This window comes from Lepidochelys kempii, chromosome 4 (genome assembly GCF_965140285.1).
Source record: "Lepidochelys kempii isolate rLepKem1 chromosome 4, rLepKem1.hap1, whole genome shotgun sequence".
NCBI lineage: Eukaryota > Metazoa > Chordata > Testudines > Cheloniidae > Lepidochelys > Lepidochelys kempii.
Window position 1 is genome coordinate 88,606,048 of NC_136383.1, and position 23,185 is coordinate 88,629,232.

Below are 23,185 nucleotides of genomic sequence, written 5' to 3' on the forward strand. Positions count from 1 at the left end.
CACACTCTCTTGGGTTCAAATGGTGCTTCTCCCGCAGTGCAGTGATTACCATTCAGTAACTGACATTTCCCCGTGTCTCCACTGTTTGGGAGATAACATGTATCCCCAGTAAGTGCAAGATCAAGTTTAAACTTCTGATGATGAAGCAAGCTTTGTGACCACCTTTGGATCCTAGGGCGGAGGACTACACTGTACATAGACATTCCAGTACCACCAGTGCCCTGTCCACATCAAGACCTTGGTCATTGGAAACTGCTAGAGATGGAGGCAGTACCATAGCACTAAATACATCTAAGGTACCAAAATCCTCAGTGGAGGTAGTCTTGACATCTGCTTCTAAGCAGAAGGATGTAAGGAGTAAATCAAGATTTTGTTGGAGGTCACTGACCCATAAGAAGACTACAGAGACTTCGGGTTCTAAGGGGAGTTGCATGCAAACTCCAGGTGATTCTAATACTGCAAAAGCAAAGAGGAGTCTTTTGTCTAATGCAGTGGTGTTGTAGCCATATTGGTCCCAGGATCTTAGAGACACAAGGTGAGTGAGGTAATATCTTTTATTGGACCGACTTCTGTTGGTGAGAGAGACAAGCTTTCGAGCTTACACAGAGCTTTTCTTCAGGTCTGGGAAACTAACTCAAAGTTTCACTGCTAAACACAAGATTTAAACAGATTGTTTAGCATTAGTAGTTAACGCTTATTTTAAGGGACCAGTCAAGGTGAAGTTGCCTGTTAACACACCTCCAGTCATAAGCAGGAAAGGTGGGGTGTTGTTAGTGGGTTACAGATTGTTGCAATAAGCCATAAATCTGGTGTCTAGCTACTCACTAAAAATCATGGACTGAATAGAGATACCGATTTATGGCTTATTGCAGCAATCTGTTCAAATTTTGTGTTTAGCAGTGACGCTTTGAGTTAGTTTCCCAGACCTGAAGAAAAACTCTGTGTAAGCTCGAAAGTGGGTCTCTCTCACCAACAGAAGTCGGTCCAATAAAAAATATTACCTCACCCACCTTGTGTCTCGGTTGTCTGACAGACTTTTTGCCCAATTCAGGTGCCAGTACCCAGAGCAGCAGACACTGGTGACAAGTTCTAAACCCATACCTGAACAGCACTCGGTACTGGTAGCACAAAACTCAATGGTACCAAAGACCACTTGGCCATCTACAGTACTGCTGGAATTAGATTAGACTTACACCTATGCCAGACATTCAGCACTAGCTGAATCCATACTGAAGCCATCCTCCATTGGTTCTTGCTTGACATCATCTTCGTTATTGTCAGTACCTCAATTTAGGCACCCTAAAGGCCTGCTAATATCTTCAGAGCCAGAGTATCCTCTGTTAATGAGTGGGGGGAGGGGAAGGTTGTCAGTGTCAAGACTCTGTCACTGACCCCGCTACATACTCACCCCCATCTACATTTCAAGCTGAACAGCTCTCTCCTCCGTTGGACTGTATGGAAGAGGACTCTTCAGACCCTCAAATATTGGTTGCACCGTTCCATTGTCTAGTCTAGGACACATCATTCTCCTTCCTATACTGATGTAATGAAGGAAGCTGGACCTCAATTAGGACCAACGTGGCAGGAACACAGATGGATGCCTCCACCTATGCCACCTCAGGCCTTCCTTGTACCCTTGGGTGTTCTGTCACCAGCAATTTACAGTGAAGTCATTATACCACATGAGGGAGCAGAAAAGGACCCATTATCAACCTGCTTTACTACTATCTATGCCAAAGGAGGAGACCTTTGAGGAGCAAGGATGGGTATGGAGGTGGCTCCACTTACTAATATTTCCTGTTCATCACCTGATGAGGCTGTGATGCCTCCACCGCTCTCTCTGATGTATGACTTCAGGCAGTTTCAAGAACTGATTAAGCAAATTTCAGACATCCTTTCAGATACCGTTAAGTGACTCAGGAGTCTAACAATAAACTCCTGGATATGTTGTACACTTTGACATCTTTGAGGATCACCAGTCCAGTTGGAGCCCGTTAAGACTGTTAAGCAGTGTGGTAACTGTGGTTTCCCAACTTGCAAGAGAGCGCATAAAAAATATTATGTCTCTGCCAGGGAATCAGAGTTTCTCTTTTTTCACCCAGCTCCAAATTCCCAAGTAGTGGAGGCTGTTAATGAACAAGGCAGACATCATAGCTCGAAGTCCACCCCATATAGTAAGGGCTACAAGAGACTAGATCTTTTTGGTCACAAGTCTTACTCGTTAGCCATGCTTCTGAGTAGCAAATCATCACGTGCTCATGGCCAAATACAACTATTTAAGTTACAACAAATTTATTTTGTTTGTTGAGCACTTGCCGGAAGAACATCATGAACAATTTAAGGTCAACTCTTGGCAAATACATTACTTTGTGTCTCCTTGGATGCTAGATATGTCATCATGGTTTGTATCCACTGGAGTGGTCATGAGAAAAGCATCTTGAGTTCAGCTGTTGGGTTCCCCAAGAGAGGTCCAAAGTACCATTGATAACCTTCCTTTTGATGGTGGCAAGCTCTTTGTGGACTCGATGGATACATCTCTCCACACTTTGAAGGACTCGAAAACCATGCTGTTATCCTTAGGGATTTATATTTCTATATTAGAAGGAGATGTAATTGGTCTCAGATGGCACAAAGAGCATACCCAGTCCTTTTGTTCAACTTATCGTAGGCCATCTGAGCCCCCAGCCAAGATATTCTAAGAAAAAATTCCTTCAGCTACAGCTACATCTCCTCAGCCGTGTACGTCCTCCAAGCAACAGTTTTGATGGTGTGGTCAAGAGTGTCAACCATCCAACAGACAGAGGATTACACCTGCAACCTCCTACCCCTCCCTTCTCTCAGGTGTCCTCTCTCCCCTTTTGGGGCTGTATGGGAGAATATAAAATCAGACAAATGGGTTTTGGAAGCCGTAACATCTTGGTAAACTATCCATTTCAAATCCATCCCTTGTACCCATTCCTCCTCCCCATCCTTCTTCAGGAACTCTTCTTGCAATCAGTTGCTGGTGCAAGAGATTGCTTCTTCTGTGTTTAGGAGCAATAGAACCAGGTCCTGTACTAGCACAGGGGAAGGGGATTTTATTCGAAGTACTTTCTGATGTCCAAACCTGGAGACCCTTCCAGCAATAATTCCCTTGTTATATTTAGGGGATTGGCTTGCAACTCTCGACCTACAAACAACATTGGACTAGTCAAGAAGCTATATTCCATACTCTAGATGTCAGGAGGGCATTACTCTTTTATCTAGAGAGAGGCCCAAACCATTTAGAAGATCTCCTAGACTGTTTGTAGCCACTGCAGAGAGAAACAAGGGTTTGGTCATTTCAAAACAGAGGTTATCAAAGTAGATCTCTGGATATATTAAAATTTCTTACAACCGAACTCACGTTCAACCCCTTTGAGAGTGATAGCACGTTCCACAGGAGCATCAAGTACTTCTGTAGCCTTACTTAAGGATGCACCAGTTGCAGTGGCAACTTGGTACTCTGTTCATGGTTTCTAATCATCATGTCTTGGTGTTTGCAGCTAGATCAGATGCTGCTGTAGGCAATGCAGTTCTCTTCTGTATTGGACTCTACTCCAAATCTCCTACCTCCTTAAGGGGGATATTGCTTGGAAGTCTCCTGAAGTGAAGCATCCATAGGAACACTACTCGAAGGAGAAGAGGTTACTCACCTTGTTCAGTAACTGCAGTTCTTCAAGGTGTGTCTCTCTCTGGGTGCTCCACTGCCCACCCTCCTTCCCCTCTGCTTCAGTGGAACTTTGTGGTGTTGGAGGAACTGAGGGTGGTTCACGTGCAAAGCCCCATATAGCCTTGGTACGGGACATGAGGATCTGCGGGGCACATGCATGGGCTTCATGGACAATGCTACCAAAAAAACTTAGATCAAGGTTCAGGGTGCAGGCACACCTCATGTGGAGCACCCACAGGGGGCATATTTCGAAGTTCTCCAGTTACTGCACAAGGTAAGTAACTTCTCCAACAGTGTCAAAAATCTGTGCAATCAAGAGCTGATCACTTCTTGCAAAATGGTATTTTGTGCCTCAGAAGATGGTTTTGCTAAATCTATACTGTTTTTGTATGTTTGTTTTCTCATCCTTGACCTCTTTAATTGTTTTACATTAAAACAATGGGCTTTGCAAAGATGTCATGTCTTGCATTATTAAAATGTTTCTGAAATTTTTTTTCTTTTTCAGTCTGATCTTGTGGATCAGAGTATATTTAATTTTATCCCAGAGGGGGAACATTCAGAGGTTTATAAAATACTGTCTACTCATCTGCTGGAAAGTGATTCATTGACACAAGAATATTTAAAATGTAAGTTGTATTGCTAAAAAAATCTGCTCGATGTGGGAGTCTTATCATAGAGTCTTTATATGGGCAACTCGGTTTCAGTGGAAGTAAATGCATATGGGATTTCAGGGTGAAACTTACAGCCTTAAAGGAAAAAGATGATTCATAGTCATTTTATTCTCTGAAGTAAATCGATATTTTATTTTAAAATTTCCCAGTGACCAAATAACATTGCATGTCATAAATATTTCCAAAACACAGAGAAAGTATTTCTGTTTATAATTTATTGTCACATAATCATAGCAGCTGGAGAAGATGAAGACCTATTACGTCATACACAATTGGAATCATACTTCCAGGCACTTCCCATTAGGCTGCTGTCCATGGAAACTTCCCTTGTAGGAGTTCCACTCTTCTGTGGCTTCTCTATAAAGCTGAAGTATGGAGAGTGAGTGCTGCTGAGCCCTTCCAAACACAAATCCCATAGTTTCCTATCCACTACATTGGGTAATTCCATGTTGGAAAAAAATAAAATGCCACGGCCATTTTTTTTCCATCGCAGCATTTATAGTAAATTCTTTATTAAATATGTTGTTTGCAGTAGTGTTGTTGCCATGTTGGTCCCAGGATATGAGAGACACAAAGTAGGTGAAGTATTATCTTTTATTGGACCAACTTCTGTCAATGGAAAGATCAAGCTTTTGAGCTATACCAACCTCTTCTTCCGGTCTAGGAAAGGAAATCAGAGTGTCTGAGCTAAATACAAGTTGGGACAGATTGCTAAGCATAAGGGAAAAGGGATAAGGCATGTTGTTGGAAGCCACTTGAAAGGAAATCTGCAATTGAGGGTTATATTGTTATTCATAGGGGGTTTGACGAAGGTGATTAGGGATAGCAGGCAGTGGGGTGTGTTACAAATTATTGTAATGAGCCCTAAAACTAGTGCCCCTATTGAATCTATAGTTTTTGGTGTCTAGCAGATTTATGAATTTAAGTTCCCAGGCTCAGTTTTGAAGGTGCTATGCAGGTTTCCTTTGAGGATGAGTATTGAAAGATCAGACAGGAAGCGATTGCTCTGTGAAAAGTGTCCACCCACAGGTGATATGGTATTTTTGTCTTTTATCATTTTTCTGTGTGAGTTTATTTAAGACCATAGTGATATCTGGTTTCACCCACAAAGTTATTATTGAGGCATTTGATGCACTGGTTGAGGTACACCACATGTTATGACAAGCATGTTTAGGACCCATGAATTTTGAAAGTTACGTTGTGTCGGGGGGTGATCATCATAGAAGTGATGATATGTCTGCAGGCTTTGCATCTGTTCTAGCAGTCTGGTGCCAGTTTGAGTTGGTGAGTTCTGGTTTGTGCTTCACATGATTAGCTTGGTGGGATTGTTTGAAGATCAGAAGAGGGGTTCAGGAAAGATTTCTTTCAGGATATGGTCCCCATCAACTACAGGTGTAATTGTTTGATGGTACCCCTTATGGGTTCCCGTGTGGGGTGATAGGTGAGAGCTAGAGGTGTGCGGTCCGTGGGGTGTTTTTGTTTGGTTGGTTTTTTGCTCTACTGAAGCAGGTTCTCTGGGGGATTTGGATGGCTCTTTCATGATGCGATCTACTTCTCTAATGGAGTGTTCTTGTTTAGTGAAGGCAGTTTTATGTGTATTTAGGAGTGTATTCCGGACTTTCTCTTCAGAGCAAGTTCTGTGGTATCTGAGTGGCTGGCAGTAGATAACAGATTTTTTGGTGAGTCTGGGGCTGTTTCTAGATCTGTGGAGATAAATATGGTGATCCATGGGTTTCTTGTGGATAGCTGTTTATAGGAGTCCATTGTTGAATCTGATCATGGTGTCCAGGAAGTTGATGCTGATGTGGAAGCGTTTTAGAGATAGTTTGATCAATGGGTGGTTCTGGTTGAAGTTGTGATGAAAATCTGTGAGGGAGTTTGGGTCTTCTGTCCAGAGTATGAAAATATCGTCAATATCTCTGTATCTCAGGTATGTTGATGGTTTTGTGGTACATTTTTCCAGATATTCTTCCTCAAATGGGCACATGAGAAGGTTGGTATATTGGGGAGCCATGTTAGTACCCATGGCTGTTCCCATGGTTTGGAGAAAATGTTTGTTGTTAAATGGGAAGTTGGCCTCATTGACATCAGGTTTAAGGAATATTTGTCCTTTTGGTAGTAGGAAGACTGTGGTGCTATAATGTTTGTGGAGGATTTCATTTTATCCACGGAGGGGTGGGGGTGTCCTGTCAGATGATTCTTTTTTCTTATACCTGTCAGTGGAATTGTAGTAGTTTTGGGTGGTGGTGTCTTAGTTGTAAAAGAATTCCTTGAGGAGGAGCTGATGGAAGAAATCTTTCCTAAATCCCCTCTTCTGGCCTTCAAAAACAACACTCCAACCTCATCAGGAGCAAGCCCTCTCCCCACCCTCCCCTGCATCCCCTCCAAACCAGGACACACTAACGCAAAGGAGCACCAGACCGTTGGAACAACAGATGCAAAACTTGCAGATATATCTCCATTTCTACGACAGTCAATACCCCCCACAACATACCTTTCAAGATGCATGGGTTCTACACATGCCTATCATGTGTGGTGTATTCATTCATAGAATCATAGAATATCAGGGTTGGAAGGGATCTCAGGAGGTGATCTAGTCCAACCCCCTGCTCAAAACAGGACCATTCCCCAACTAAATCATCCCAGCCAGGGCTTTGTCAAGCCTGACCTTAAAAACTTCTAAGGAAGGAGATTCCACCACCTCCCTAGGTAACGCATTCCAGTGCTTCTCCACCCTCCTAGTGAAAAAGTTTTTCCTAATATCCAACCTAAACCTTCCGCACTGCAACTTGAGACCAATACTCCTCTGTTAGGATATAGATATTCAGGCCTGTCTGTAAAGGCCTATACTCTAAGAATTTAGGTGTATTCTTATCACTTGGCTAGTGATAGAGGTATAAAAAATCACTGTCTGCCAGTGTAAGGGCCTTCACTTACTGTGACAGTCTGTGGCCCTGTGCTTAGGCTCAGGCCTTTGGCTAAGCAGCAGAGGCAGCCATAAGCTGGGAAGCGAATGGTCACATCCTCACATTCCAAACTAGTCACATTGAAATAAGGTGCTATTGGGCTGTTAGGCATTATCAGGACAGGATTGTATTCCTATCACCTCCAGAGAAAGGGAAGTGCCTAGAAAATGTAAAAGGAAACTTAGTTTGATAGCATCCTGTCTGGCAAGAACTCACTTATCAATAGCTGGGATGTGAAATCCTCACTTCTGTATTGTTTTGTCATTATAGTTCCCACTTTGCTGTTGTTTGTCTGTATAATCTCTGTCTGGTTCTGTGATTGTTCCTGTCTGCTGTATAATTAATTTTGCTGGGTGTAAACTAATTGAGGTGGTGGGATATAATTGGTTACATAATCATGTTAGGATTGGTTAGTTAAATTTCAGGAAAATGATTGGTTAAGGTATAGCTAAGCAGAACTCAAGTTTTACTATATAATCTGTAGTCAATGAGGAAGTGACGGGGTGTGGGTGGGGGTGGGCATGTGGGTGTGTGAGATGGGAACAGGGAATGAGGGTAAGGAAATTGGAATCATGTTTTGCTAAAGGGGGAAATGGGAACAGGGAATGGGAGTAAAGAAGTTGGAATCATGTTTGGCTAAGGGCAGGAATGGGAACAGGGACACAGGTGTGAGGCTCTGTGGTGTCAGAGCTGGGAAGGAGGATACTAAGGAAGGAAACTGGAATCATGCTTGCTGGAAGTTCACCCCAGTAAACATCGAATTGTTTGCACCTTTGGACTTCGGGTATTGTTGCTCTCTGTTCATGTGAGAAGGACCAGGGAAGTGAGTGGGTGAAGGAATAAGCCCCCTAACATCCTCGTTCTGTCATCTGCTACCACTGAGAACAGTCTAGATCCATCTTCTTTGGAACCCCCTTTCAGGTAGTTGAAAGCAGCTATCAAATCCCCCCTCATTCTTCTCTTCCGCAGACTAAACAATCCCAGTTCCCTCAACCTCTCCTCATAAGTCACATGTTCCAGTCCCCTAATCATTTTTGTTGCCCTCCGCTGGACGTTTTCCAATTTTTCAGCACACCAAAGCCCCAATAACAGCTATTTGAGTGAAACAGACAATCGTGCTCTCAAATGAACTCACACAGAAAAATGATAAAAGATAAAAACACCCTGTCAGCTATGGGCAGACACTTTTCACAGTGCAATCACTCAGTATCTGATCTTTTAATACACATCCTCAAAGAAAACTGGCATAGCACCTTCAAAAGTGAGCCTGGGAACTAAAATTCATAACCCTGCTAGACATCAAAATCATGGACTCAACAGGGACTGGACTGGTTTTATGGCTTATTACAACAATTTGTAACACTCCCACATCACACCCCTTATGCATCACAATTTAACCCTCATTTACACAATTCTTTTTCAAGTGACTTCCTTCAACATGCTTACCCCTTATGCGTAACAATCTATCCCAACTTGTATTTAGTTCAGAGACTATGATTTCCTTCCTCAGACCTGAAGAAGAGATCTGTATCTCAACAGCTTGTACCTTCTACTAACAGAGGTTGATCCAATAAAAGATATTACCTCACCTATCTTGTCTCTTTTATGCAATATGTATGCTAATTATTATTGCTTTTATATGAATCTCTATTGGTGTATGTTTCATCATGTAAGCTACCTTTTCATTACATTGTTTCAGCAAAAAATCAACTAGAATTCTGTTGCCATATGCTGCGAGGAACAATAGACCCAAAAGAACCACCTACATACGAATATGTAAAGTTTATTGGAAATTTCAAGTCTTTGAATAATGGTAAGAAATGCTTCACTGTAATGTGGCTAAAATTAAAGGCACTTTCCAAAGGTTTATACATTAGGAAAGTTTTGTGAAAACTTAGTGATAATATTTAAAATATTTTGGTATTTATTTTGAAAGATACTAGACCATGATACAGGTTGTGTTGTTTATACTTAGCATTACTGAAAAAATAATAATTCTTTATATTTGGTATTATATTGTAGACAGTAATGTCTGAGCCGGTGAAAGTAAAATAAAAATAGGACCTTGCAGCTCTAGAACTCCTTCCATTAAAGAGTGTTAATGTTTGTAAAACACTTTAATGAGCATTTTACACAAGAGCAGATGTGAGGTAAAGAAAAATTTAGGCCAGTGTTTTTAAGTGCCTGAATCCATATCTAGGTATATTACTAATTAACTTGATTTCTTTTAGAGTTATTGAATACGTGCAGCTGTCATTGGCTTCCAGTGGGTTCAGAATTAGAACCTACATCTCCACTTTACACTCAGTCCTGTGCTTTAATCAACAATTATCCTTCATATAACACTTAGAACAAAACCACAGCGTCTGGTTGGGTTTTTTATATGGTATCAGAAGGGCAGGGGATTTTATCTCTTAACTGCACTGTTTTTCCTGCAGAGTATGAGATAAATTGAGCTCTCAAAAGATAAATGTGTGGATGAGGCTGCCTAAATTGTTATATGTTTTGTAAGCAAATAGAATGTTATAAATATTCTGCATTTGGAAGACAGTGCAGGAGATAGAGAAGTCCTAAATGCTGTAGAACTTATCAGTTTTGACAAGAAATTTAACATAAAATATTCCATTAGGATATATTGTGTAACCCAGGTTATATCAGATTGGTATTATGTAGGTAAAAGATTTTAAGCAATGACATTCTATAGGAGCAATTTACTTGTTCTCTACTGGCTGTCTATACTTGATCATGTAGGAGGATTAGTGGGCCCCTGCATTGTTCCATCAATAAACTGGTTGATGTTCTCTTGAGCTGAGCAAAGTCTAGAAAAGAAAGCTTTACCTCAGGATTCAGGAGGAAAAGGTTACTGTAATAGTTTTCTCTCGTTACTTCATTGGGACCAAAAATGAAAAAACCTGATGAAAAATTTAGAAATTTTAAACCATTTGTTATCAAGTAGTCTAAAATAATCTAGCCAATTAAAATAGGTATTAAGAAGCAATTCTATAGCTTTTATTGGTTTCCTAAAGCCATCTGTTGTCCATGACTATATTTAAGTAGCTGGACTCTAATTTTAGTTGTTAGAGAAGTCCCTTGCTGGTTTTGATAACATGGATATGACTAGTACTATTAAATTATATGCCACATGTATGTATTTTTAAATGTAGCTTTGCTCATAATTCATAGTAAATTTATAATATTTTACAGTAGGTTAATGTTGGGGGTTTTGCCTCCTTTGTGCCTCCATGCACATTTTGTAACTAAGGCTATGTCCACACTACCACTTACGTTGGTATAACTTATGTCACTCAAGGGTGTGAATAATCCACCAGTGACCTAAGTGCTGGTGTATACACTGCTATGTCTGTGGAAGAGTTTCTCCTGCCAACACAGTTACCGCTGCTCATTGGGGGTGGATTAGTTAAGTCAACAGGAGAGCTCTCTTCCATTGGCCTAGAGCAGCAACACTTGAGAGCTTACAATGGCGCAGCTGCATCAGTACAGCTGTGCTGCTGTGTGCTCTCTAGTGTAGCCATAACCTAACTCTTCTCCCTCTCCATCTTCCCCCCACCCCATTTCCTTCAGTCCCCAACTCCGCGCACAACGGTTATGAAGGAACTATCCAGCGGCCCCAGCGGCCTTCATATGAAGACAGAGTTTGCTTTGTAGCTACAGTTAGGTTAGCTACACCTCAGTTTATCAAGGTACGTTTGGGATTTTCCTCTGCACAAGTGAAAACAAGTGTTTACGACACTTGGTAAACACGTACGTGTGCTCAGATCATGAAACTTTCAATGTGACTGTACCACTTTACATACTGCTACTAAAAGCTGTCATTAACCTTTTTATGTGAAATCATATATTTTTGCCTCTACACATTTTACACAACATATGAGGTGAAGTGTTGAGCAACTTCATTTGAAGTTTTCATGAATATTAAGTGTTTTGCAGAACTTACTGAATTACTAGTTAACAATTAAAATGATTAAACTTTTGATCAGTACAGTATGTCTGTCAGGAGTTTTCTTTCCCTAAGCAGAGTTGTAAAGAGACTTGTTCTACTATTTATTTTTTATTTGGCTAATAAATATAAAGTAATCTGTGTGTCAGATGTTTAAAAAGAGGAGTACAGCCATTTTACTCAGCAAAGTAGTGTGAGGGTCACATTTTGATTCCCTTTTCACGGCGTATAATTGAGTGTCTAAAAATTAAGGTTTCTAATAAAATGTGGTATTTTGTGTATGTCTGCTCATGGTTTTACTGCAATGTGGCATTGGGCCAGATCCTGTAGGCCGTTTATTTGACATTAGCCAACTGACAGCCATGTTTTAGTTAGTAAATCAGTTTGCATTTTGCTCTAATGCTGATCGACAGCAAAAAAAAAAAAAAATTTGTGTAAACACGGAACATTTGCATAGCTATTAATTCAGGATGGAAACTAGCTTTTAAGTACAGAGTAGGTATTAATTATAGGGACTTTGCCAAGTGCAGCCCGGTGCCATTCCAATGCTAGTCAAAATAAACACTTATATAATCTATGGTTCAAGGCCTGTGGCTGCAGCTTTACTAAAGAATTACAATGGAAACTGGAAAATAAGTGGTTAACTTGTCCAGCATACAGAGTTTATTGTAAGAAACATAAGATCAGTTGAGGGCACAGATGCGCATTATACACAAATTGGAGCAAGATACAGTATTCTGCAATTACCAATAATAGGACCCTACCAATAAAGTAGAAACAAACTTTTGATCCAAAACAATGCAGACATCTGGTCTACACTACTTTCACCTAGGAGTGTCCTCCACATTTATGACACTGTCAGAGAAGTTTTTTGCAGTTTGTTACAGTTTGAAGCAACCTCAAAAGCCATTGATTTCAGTGCATGTTCCAATGTCATTAATATTGGGTTTGATTTTGACCTTACACCAGCATTACTCATTGACATCAGTTGAGTTATGCCAGTTTAGAGCTAGTGCAATTGAGATCAGATTCTAGCTCAGTCTGCTTTAAATACATAAAAACAATAAAAGTGCCTAAAAATAACTTTTAAAGCTACATTCTTGTGGATTTATCTGCCTACTTCGGGTAAGTCTGAATTTCATAGGAGCTTCTAAATTAGAATAGAGCAGATTTGAGAGACTTTTTTGTTGTTGTTTTTTAGGAAATGTGCACTGTTGAAGAACCCAATGAAGAGTTTACATCTAGACATAGCTTAGAATGGAAGTTCCTATTCTTGGATCACAGGTGCCATTCCTTATAATAAAGTAGTACATAGTAGCATTCTGGCTGTAATCTTCAGAAAACTCTAACCAGCACTGACTATTCATAATCTGAGTTGGGATGTTTGTTTTATTTTGGAGAACATATTGTAAACATGAACTAGAATGAGACTGATTTTATTGTTTTTATATGTTAAAGTAAAGTAACATTAACTTCTATATTAACTAGGGCACCTCCAATAATAGGCTATTTACCATTCGAAGTTCTGGGGACATCAGGCTATGATTACTATCATGTAGATGACCTAGAAAATCTGGCAAAATGTCACGAACACTGTAAGTAAATGTCAAAACTCTGTGCTACAAAAACCATACTCAATTAAACATCTGTACGTTATGTGACAGTCTTGTTAATTATACTGAATTGTGTGGAGAGGGCAGGATATTTACTGAAATCCTGCATCACTCAAGTGATACTTTTTGTGGCAAGACCACAGTTTTGTGCTGCAAAATGTTTATGGTTCATTTATATACAGGCGCCTGAGATGTGATCTCATAATACAGCCATCTAATATAAAGAAATTACAAATTCATGGCTGCTGTAGCTGAAAAAATTTGTAATATAACTTACTGAAAAGCCTTCTCTTCCATTGTGGGTAGTACTTGAAATAGTAGTTCCTCTTTTTAGTCATTGTCCTAATGCCAGACAAATTCAGGTGAAGATCTTTTAGTTTAGATTTAGTGAATAATATAAATAATTGAATTACTACTGCATCACATTATTCACATAACATGTGAAAGCAAAGAAGTCTTATTCTTTTTTATCTTCTAGTAATGCAATACGGGAAAGGGAAATCATGTTATTACAGGTTCCTGACAAAGGGGCAGCAATGGATTTGGCTACAAACACATTACTATATTACTTATCATCAGTGGAATTCCAGGCCAGAGTTTATTGTCTGTACACACACTGTAGTAAGGTAACAGTTGTTTTTTTATTAATTTTAGAGAAGCTCTCTTAATTGGCAACTGTATTGCTGATGTTTTTAAAGCATTGGAAAGATTTTAACTAATAGTAATTTGCAAAGACATTGTGATGCCTCCTGAGTGTTTATACCCTTTTTTCCATGAGCAAAACAGCATGTCTGAGGAGGTCACATTTTAAGACATTACTGTAAAAACCATTTGGACGAGGCATAATAAATGTGGTTTGTTCTTTTATAGTTATGCAGAAGTTCGAGCAGAAAGACGGCGAGAACTTGGTATTGAAGAGTCTCTTCCAGAGATAGCTGCAAATAAAGTGAGCTTCCTAACTTTTCTTTATTATATGGTCCCCTTGTACTGCTGTATGTTTGATTTATTTATTTTTTCATCAGAAGGTAGGAAAGTTTTTATCCTCTGCTGCTACTGCTAATGTAATGCTTTTTTAACTATGAAATATTATCTCATGCCTAGGAAGATGTAGGAAAGGTGACTGCTTCACAACATGCCACCTTGGAGTTCTTCTTTATTATTTTTAGGTTTATTATATGTATTCCAGTAGCATACAGAGGTCCCAGTTAGGATTGGGGACCCATAGTGTTAAATACAAACACAAAGATTTGTACAAATAAATCAAATAAAATACAAATAAAAAAGATTTTTTTATTATATGGTCCCCTTCCATCTGAAAAAACAAGGAACAGATAAGGGAGGAAGAGGGAGGGAAATCAGCAGAAGGGGACAGCATAGCTCCATCACATGGCTTCCACCCACTTCTCAGGAGCATCCAGAAGTCTTTCTGGATGAATACCCTCCGGTTGAGACTCTGAAGGTGTTCAGGATATTGGGCCTCAGAAAGGTAAGTCAGGGTCAGACACTCATGATGTGCTCCCTTGGTAGTCTGGCAAGTTTCCCAGTGGAAATATGCTGCTTATGGCACAACTAACTATGCCTGCATGGCTTCTTGCTCCTCCAAGAGAGAAAGAGAGTACACAGGAATAGGAAGTGAGTTTTGTTGCTGGAGGGGGAAGGAAGTCTGTGCAGCAACACAGGACTGGTGTAGAACTCAGAGTTGCAGGATTTGCCTGCATATCTTTGGACTCTGGGTTTTCATGGCTTTGTCTCTCCTTTCTTTACAAACCCCATAAATGGAAACTCCATCAACTTAAACTTGTAGAGTATAAAAGGACATAGTTTTGTCTGCAGTTTTATCTGTCAGAGGTTTGATTGGCCCAGATGTTTGTTTAATTTGCTCAGCTGTGTTTGCCAACTGAAATATTTAATGTCTATGTGCTGAACCATCAAATAAAATCATTTTTATTTGTACCCTTTCAGAATCAGGACTCCGGATCTGATAATCATATAAACACGGTCAGCCTCAAAGAAGCATTGGAAAGATTTGATCACAGCGGTACACCTTCTGCTTCCTCTAGGAGTTCGAGGAAATCTTCTCATACTGCAGTGTCAGATCCTTCATGTAAGTACTAACCATTGAAAACATAATTGCCTTATTAGGGGAGACTCTATCTGTCCTTTTTTTGCTGTGTTTTTATTGAAATAATGCATTTTAAAACTTTTAAAATACTTTATTAATATATCTGAATGAAACACTGAATTTAAAAATGTCCCTCTCAATGGCTTAACTAATGGTAGTGCAGCAGCCTGACGGTACCAGGTTTATCCAGAGAGTTCTACATTTAAACGTTGCCCAGTAGAGACCCATTTGAAACATCGGATATTAAAATAAAATCTTATTTCATACAATCAGACCTATACAACTGATAGAAATGTACTTCTGAAAAATGTGCTTGAAGCTTTTGCTCAGGCAAAACTCCCTTTGATATTTTCGTATATGGAGTTATAGGATCTGGCTTATTATTAACAAAATGTGTTTTCGCTTTTACATTGATCGTCATTAGCAACGCCAACAAAGATGACAATGGATACTAGCACTCCTCCAAGACAAAACTTACCTGGGCATGAAAAGACTGCACCAAGGAGGTCATCACTTAGTAGTCAGGTAACTCTTCAGAGGAGGGTCTCTGTAAAATCCATTTATTTCACTTGTAAATGAAAATGTTTAAATCTACAGTAAACTTTACATTTTTTTCCTTAAAGCATAGAGTTTGATCTGGAAGTGAAAATATTTTCAGTCTGGGTACTTGATTGCCAAGATTGCATGATCAAGATTACTTACACAACTGCTTATGCATGTGTTTAATTTTACACGTTAAACTAACTGTGACTACTCATATAGTTAGGGCCCTACCAAATTCATGGTCCATTTAGGTCAATTTCATGGTCATAGGATTTTTTAAATAGTCAATTTAACGGTTTCAGATGTTTACATCTGAAATTTCAGTGTTGTAACTGTGGGGGTCTGACCCAAAAGGGGGTCATGGGGAGGGGATCATGGGATTGTCACCCTTACTTCTGTGCTGCTGCTGCTGGCAGGGGCGCTGCCTTCAGAACTGGGCAGCCAGAGAGCAGCAGCTGCCGACTGGGAGCCCAGCTCTAAAGCCAGCGCTGCCGTCAGTAGCAGCGCAGATTTGAGGGTCGCAGGGTATGGAGGGGGCTGTCACTTTTGGAGGGAGCAGGGCTGGCCTTATGGGTGAGCGACTGCTCAGGGCCCTGTGGTCAGGGGGGCACTGTTCTTCCAACACACACACAGCCAGCTCAAGGCCCCTTTAGCCCCCGAGCACTGCGCCTGGAGCTGGGGAGGGGCAGGACTGGGGGCACCACTGCTGGGGTCTCCTACCATGCACCAGGCTCCAGCTGCTAGTCCTAGTGGAGCTGGGGAGGGACAGGACTTCCTGAGGCCAGATCAGATCCACCTCCAGGAGTGTGCCACCCTTACTTTGGCACTGCCTTCAGAGCTGGACTCCCAGCCAGCAGCTGTGGAGCTTCCTGAAGCCAGGGGAGGTTCCTGGAGGTGGGTCTGACCCAGCCCTGTGGGTGGCCCCTGCAGGGGAAGAGGAAGTCCCAGCACAGCCAGGACTACCATCTGGAGCCCAGCGCACAGTAGGAGCCCCCCTTCCCTACAGTAGCCAGATTTCATTGGGGAAATCAGATTTCATGGTTCATGATGCATTTTTCATGGCTGTGAATTTGTTAGGACCCTACATATAGTTAAGCATGTGTGTCATTGGGTGACCGTCTCCCATGACCCCTGCCTCAGGCAACCCTGAAATTGGACCCCTGCCGCAGTATCCCCTTTCAGGGGGCTTCTGGAGTAACTCTCAAACACTTTTGTCTATTCATATGCCTCCTCAGGGTCTGGTTTATTAAATTAATAAACATTCAAAATAAAGTTCTCAGGTCCTTCCTTAAGTTCATTGGTTTACCCCATTATCAGGTCACTTCCAGACCTTTCCTGCCTGTAGTCTCGCTCCCCAAGTTCCAGGTTTTTCTGAGGGAGCCTACTTGTTCCCAGCAGCCTCTGTTGTGCATTCTAGTCTCCCTGAGAATTCTCGCTCTGCAGCTTCCTGCTGCATTTTTATAGGTGAATGAGCTGGTCCTTGCTCAGGTGTGCTTCCTTATTAACTAGGGTTGACTGTCTCCAGACCTCTAGCCCTTAAAGGGCAAAGTCACCCTGTTACAACATGCATAAATCTATGCTTTCTTTCTCATACAATTTTTCATAAACTAGGTATAACCCATCCAATGACAAAGTTATGGAATAGTTTCATATAGTTCCTGAAATCCTGATAATATTAGAAAATCCCATACATGCCCTCTGCTATGAGCTGTTCATTGACTGTGATTTGAGGCAGGTTTATTGTTGGTTTGAGATGATTTAGAAGGGGAATAAAAGGATGCTGTTAACTTAAAAATGTTTGAAAACAAGTATCTTTACTTATTAACACCACCTTTCAATTATTACAGGTTTAAAATTCCCTTTTCCCTTTCACTATATGTATTCTTTATTTATTTCTGACATATATCATAACTTGAACAAAGATACCCCATGTAATCACTTGTACCCGGATGTTCACAATGCTGCAATATTTTGGTTTCAAACATCGCAGGGAACATTTACTTGCTTAAAGACTATTATCCCCTTGAAATATTAAAAATAAATGTAGATACATTTCTGTTGGCCTTGTGTTATATAAAAGTGTGTTTTAACAATGTACTGTTGTGCCATCTTGGAATTGACAGTTTCTCTTAAATAATTTAGTTATATCTATTATGAGACGAGTTCTGTTGGATAATTATGGTATGCTTTTAAATCTTAGTCCTTAAATGCCCAGTCTGTTGGACAACCATTAGCACAGCCAATGATGTCTCAACCTGCAACTTTACAGATCCAGCCAGGCATGTCCCAGGTATGGATTAGTTTTGTATATTTATTGACAGGTTCTTTCAGCAAATAACCCCATTTAGGAATAGGGCATTAAGGACTTTCTCATTAACTGAACTGTGTGATAGAAGTTTATTTTATGCAGTCATCTTTACTTGCATTCTGTCTTATGCCTAATTAAGGTAAACTTCTCCCAAAATGAATGTAACAATTGATTTTTAGCCAATTTTGCTGGATGCAAATAATTGTTGTTGCAGTTTATTTAGTATAAACTTAAGTACCTGATTTGCTAATGACACAAATCTTACACAAATTGTCACTGTTAACAGTTAAAATCTGTTTTAAAAATCCAGCCCTAAGTATAAAATCAGATTAATATTGAATTCGTGCTCTGGTGGGAAGGAGGGGAGATGCACAATGTTCTGGCATGGCAGTGGGGATCTGTAATAGCCTACGTGGCTTTTGTCCTGGTTATCTTAGAGACTGTATCCTCCATGCCCTGTCCGGAACAGCTGAAGTCAGCTGATGCTGACAGTCCCTAGAGATATACAGCTGAGTTTTTATGTCTTCAGGTTACATTGTAAACCCATCTAATTGCTCAGGCTTTTTGCTGAGAGGTTGACCTGTGTGCAGGGCAGTTGCGTGTTGGTGTGTGTCTTTTGTTTGTTTGGGTTATTTTGTTCAGGAGTTCTCTGACACATACATTTAATGTTTAATCTCAGAACTTTTCACAACTAAGTAATTGTGCCTAGAGTAGTGCTCCCCAAACTATTGGATATGTCCCTTCCTGGGGGGGTAGAGAAACTTTTTTTTTGGAGGGGGGGGGCGTGGTGGGGCCCTGCATGGGGGCTGGAGATGGAGCACCACCCAGCCCTACTCTGCCCCCAGACCAGCTTCGATCCCAGCCACAGCTCCACTCTGCCCCCAGACCAGTTCCAGCTACAGCTCCGCTCCTCCCCCTGCTTCACCCCCAACCCAACTCCGGCACCAGCTGCAACTCCACTCTGCCTCCTGCCCTGCCCATAGCCCAGCTTCAACCTCAGCCACAGCTCCACTCCGCCCCCAGCTCTAGCCCCAGATGCAGTTCCACTCCGTCCTATGCTCTTCCCCCAGCTCAGCTCTGCCTTCATTCCATTTCCGCCCCTGTGCCAGCTCCCCTCAATCCCCAGCTCCTCCCCTATCGCCAGTTCTGCCCCCAGCTCCGCCTTCAGGCCAGCCTCTCTGCTGAGCCAACTGTGGAGTAATGGAGGGGGGCACAGACAGATTCCATTACTGATAAGGGGGATCACAAGAGGAAAAGTTTGGGCACCGCTGGCCTAGAGATTGTGGTAGACAACAAGTGTAGCATGTTCTTAGATAGGGCTTGGTTCCCATTGCTACTATGAAGGGATGATTTACCTTTTGTAGGTCAAGTTTGTCTGTTTCTGATTCAAACTCTTTTAACCTATACATGGCTCTGCAGCCTATGTTTCAGTTTTCAGCCCAATTGGGAGCCATGCAGCACCTAAAGGACCAGCTGGAGCAAAGAACACGAATGATAGAGGCAAATATTCATCGGCAGCAAGAAGAGTTGCGTAAGATTCAAGAACAGCTTCAAATGGTCCATGGTCAAGGGCTTCAGGTGAGTTACAGTTGGATTAACACTGACTTTTTAGTAAGGACTTAAATGACTTTCTACATGCTGAACTCCACCAATCTAGTCAAAATGGATAATACTGGGAAAGCCCTGCCTTATAGATTGTTGCTACAGACTGTCAATTTCCAGGGAAGAAATTATGTATAGTATTCGGATCTGTCAGTTATAAAATTATTTTCCCATCATTGCCTTCATTTCACTAAACTGCTGGAGATATTGGAAAGAGAAATGCAGTTTCTAATTAATGTTGTCTTTTTCAAAATTTTGTACAAGCTGTCTTTGTACTTCTTTAAATGCAAATCTTAAACTAAATATGTAGGGATCTAATCCTCTTCACACCAGAGTTACACTACTGTATCTCTGTTAAATATTGAATTACATTAATCCAGAACGAAACTGGTATAAGAGATTTTAATCGTGCGTTATCCATTGCTTATAGTACACTCATAAAGCCTCTGGCACCTACAGTTAAACAGTATTTCTGTCTTTAATTGTTTTTCAAAGGTATTGTATTAAGAATTTTCAGTAATACTTTAAACCATCAATAGTTTGTTTTAAAAAAAAACTAATTTGTGGATTTTCTTAAAGATGTTTTTGCAGCAATCAACTCCTGGATTAAATTTTGGTTCTGTGCAGCTTACTTCTGGAAATTCTTCTAACATTCAGCAGCTTACACCAATAAACATGCAAGGTCAAGTTGTTCAGGCTAATCAAATTCAAGGCGGAATGAACACTGGGCATATTAGTACTCAGCACATGATACAGCAACAGCCTTTGCAGAGTACAGCAACACAGGTAAAGTTTGTCATAGGTACCTATGCTAGGTAGTATAATCACATGGAACCAAAATTGAAACCCATTATGGGCCTGCCTGATCCTGCTGTGATTCAATACAGAGAATTTTCATTGAAGTCAGTGGACATTTTGAATGTGCAAGAAACACAGGTTCATACCCTAAATGTTTCGGGTTGAAATATATTTTGTTTTCTCTTTCAGGAAAAGGCTTAGATTTTATAGTCTTCTCTTGATAGAAGAATTTTCAGGTATAAATGATGAGCAGTGAATAACAAGTAGTTCTTTTGGAAGGACCCATCCTCAAAAGCAGGCTTTAGCTAATCATTCTTCCTTTTCATGTGGCCTTTTCATTCAGCAGAGGAACATGTTTAAAAGTAGTAAAATGTGACTGTAAAGCCATAGAATCGGGTAGGGGACAATAAGGGCAGGTGTAATACCTGAAAATACTTTAAATTCAATTTTTTTTAACTCAGATTGAAAGTTAATGGTGTCCCTTTAAAATAATAGTATTTGATCAGTTAAAATGTGAATATATCTTTGGAACATTTGGTTTTGAATGAATAAAGAAATGTAACATTTTAGTCAAGAATTCTGTTTCTGGAGCCCTAAGGATTTCCACCCCCTACCTACTCACATTAACACATCCCTAGTTTTTTTATTCCTACCACCCTTGAAAGCCTTTTGTCATGGTGACCTATGTTGCCTTCAGTCCCAATAAAGTGCCTTCATAGAGCTCACTAAAGCTGATTGGACTAGTGCAAAGTGACGTGCTCTCTGTCTTCCCCTCAACCCAACGCTTCCAGGGACTGAGCATGCTTACACCTGCAGTTCTGCCTGGCCCATCATTCCACCTTTTTGTGCAGTTCTCCTAATGTTATAAGAGTTTTGGAAGAGGAGCATGGGGCTGGGACTGAGAAACTCCTGGATCCTAATCCTGGCACTAACACTCACTACATGGCCTGGGACAAATCATTTAACCTTTGTTTGCTCATCTGTAAAAGCTGGAATAATATATATTTACGTCACTCACAAAGATGTTGTAGGAATGGATTAATTATTTTGTATTTTGTACAGTGTTTTGAGAGTATAAAGCATATATAAGAACATTTAGTATTAGCAATAATTAACTGTTAGTGTACAGCATTTTTATTTATGCCTGCAAAGCAAGCTGTGCCTTCTGTGTTTGAAAGGGGTATTTGTTTTTACAGCTGTATTCAATTAATTTATGACTTGTTTTTCTTTCTTAGCATGCTCAACAAAATATACTTAGTGGGCACAATCAACAGGCTTCTCTTACCAATCAGTCACAGAATACACTTTCAGCCCCCTTATATAACACTATGGTGATTTCCCAGCCAACGACAGGAAATGTGGTCCAGATTCCATCTAGTTTACCACAAAACAATAACCAGAGTGGTGCAGTAACTACTTTCACCCAGGACAGACAGATCAGGTAAATATAAAGGAGCAATGTTCATTCAGATGATTTTGCTAGAGCTCTCTGTGCTTTAGTGGTCACCAGATCTTACGGAAAAGGAGACAAAAGTTAAACCAACAGTTTCATGCAGTTTTACTTAGTGTAGGCATGTGCATGTGCTGTAGTCTGAGGACCAAACTTGCAAAGAGATACTCCTGTAATTCCATGAAAACTCGTGGTGTTGAGGCACAGGTGGGAGGGGTGGGCCTTTGAAGGCAACGTGTAGCCCATTGCGTTTGCATTTGTTTGTTAGTTTGTAGTAAGCAAAGGAAAAATGGGTTTGTCTTGAATGACCCTGTCCGTGATAACTGGCACTTACCTCATCAGATTAATACAGGAAAGTTCATCCAGTGTACCTGAAGCAGATTTTTTTCCCCAAACGAAGCTGATGAGACCACCTGGTGTCTTTTCCCTTTCACAGATTTTCTCAAGGTCAGCAGCTTGTCACAAAATTAGTCACTGCCCCTGTAGCATGTGGAGCGGTAATGGTACCAAGCACTATGTTTATGGGACAGGTGGTGACTGCCTACCCCACTTTTGCTGCACAACAGCAGCAGCCACAGACATTGTCAATCACGCAGCAGCAACAGAGTCAGCAAGAGCAGCAGCAGCAGCAGCTCAGTACAGTTCAGCAGTCGGCTCAAGCGCAGCTGACGCAGCACCCGCAGCAGTTCTTACAGGTAACGCAGCAATGTCTAGAGCTGTCAGCTTGCACAGACTTTCACAGGTTCAGCATAGACTGCAAGTTTGGTAACTGAGAATGTTATTTAAATAAGCACCCTTGTTAATCTCAGACAAACGATGTGCACTGGAGGAGATGCTTTCATAGACCTTATTTAAAGTCTCTTGCGATGTTTCTTGTCAAGTTCACACATAAGAACTGCACTTAAAAACCTGTTTCCCAGCCTGTGGGCATTAGAGTACACTCGGAGCGGGACGTGGAGAAAAGGAGAGAAACAATGGGGACAGGAAAAATTGTCACACGGGTCCACCTCATCTCACCATAAACATACTTGCGTGATTCTAAGTAAAGGGGCAGGCATCTCTTTGTAAATCTCTCACTTTCCCTCCAGTTGCCATGGTGGCCCACAATGCAACAAGGTGTGAGCTGGCTCAGGAGTGTCTTTTCTCTGCTTCTGTGTAGCTGCAGGAGCTGTGAGCTGCTTCTGTGAGCTGGCTCAGGAGTGTCTTTTCTCTGCTTCTGTGTAGCTGCAGGAGCACATGCTGTCTGGGCCTCAGGGAGATACCAGTGGATGCCTGGGCAGCAATAGCCTTCTCATGAGTAAGGAGAGAAGAAGCCACGATGGGGGAGAGAAGAGATTGGATCAGAAAGAAAAGGAGGGACGGAGGAACAGATTGAGAATAACAAAAGAGCAAAAAAGAAAATACATACTAAAAATAAGAGAAATCAAAAAAGAGTGAAGAGGAAGAAAGAGGAGGTAGAATGG

The 23,185-nt window shown here is 40.9% G+C and overlaps 1 protein-coding gene across 12 annotated transcripts in view; it reads left to right on the top strand.

Annotated features, from left to right (window-relative positions):
• The window catches only part of CLOCK (clock circadian regulator), a 97,845-nt gene that overhangs the window by 68,522 nt on the left and 6,138 nt on the right, over positions 1-23,185 (top strand). For 11 of the 12 annotated variants that reach the window (XM_073341999.2, XM_073342003.2, XM_073341996.2 and 8 more), the window contains 14 exons: positions 4,197-4,317; positions 9,028-9,141; positions 10,911-11,029; positions 12,488-12,570; positions 12,775-12,881; positions 13,378-13,525; positions 13,770-13,845; positions 14,862-15,003; positions 15,446-15,546; positions 17,765-17,854; positions 19,292-19,450; positions 20,054-20,260; positions 21,508-21,713; positions 22,159-22,417. In XM_073341999.2, the coding sequence (XP_073198100.1) occupies positions 4,197-4,317; positions 9,028-9,141; positions 10,911-11,029; positions 12,488-12,570; positions 12,775-12,881; positions 13,378-13,525; positions 13,770-13,845; positions 14,862-15,003; positions 15,446-15,546; positions 17,765-17,854; positions 19,292-19,450; positions 20,054-20,260; positions 21,508-21,713; positions 22,159-22,417 (1,932 nt within the window). The remainder of the gene's footprint in view (positions 1-4,196; positions 4,318-9,027; positions 9,142-10,910; positions 11,030-12,487; positions 12,571-12,774; positions 12,882-13,377; positions 13,526-13,769; positions 13,846-14,861; positions 15,004-15,445; positions 15,547-17,764; positions 17,855-19,291; positions 19,451-20,053; positions 20,261-21,507; positions 21,714-22,158; positions 22,418-23,185) is intronic. The other variant, XM_073342005.2, reaches the window with a different exon arrangement.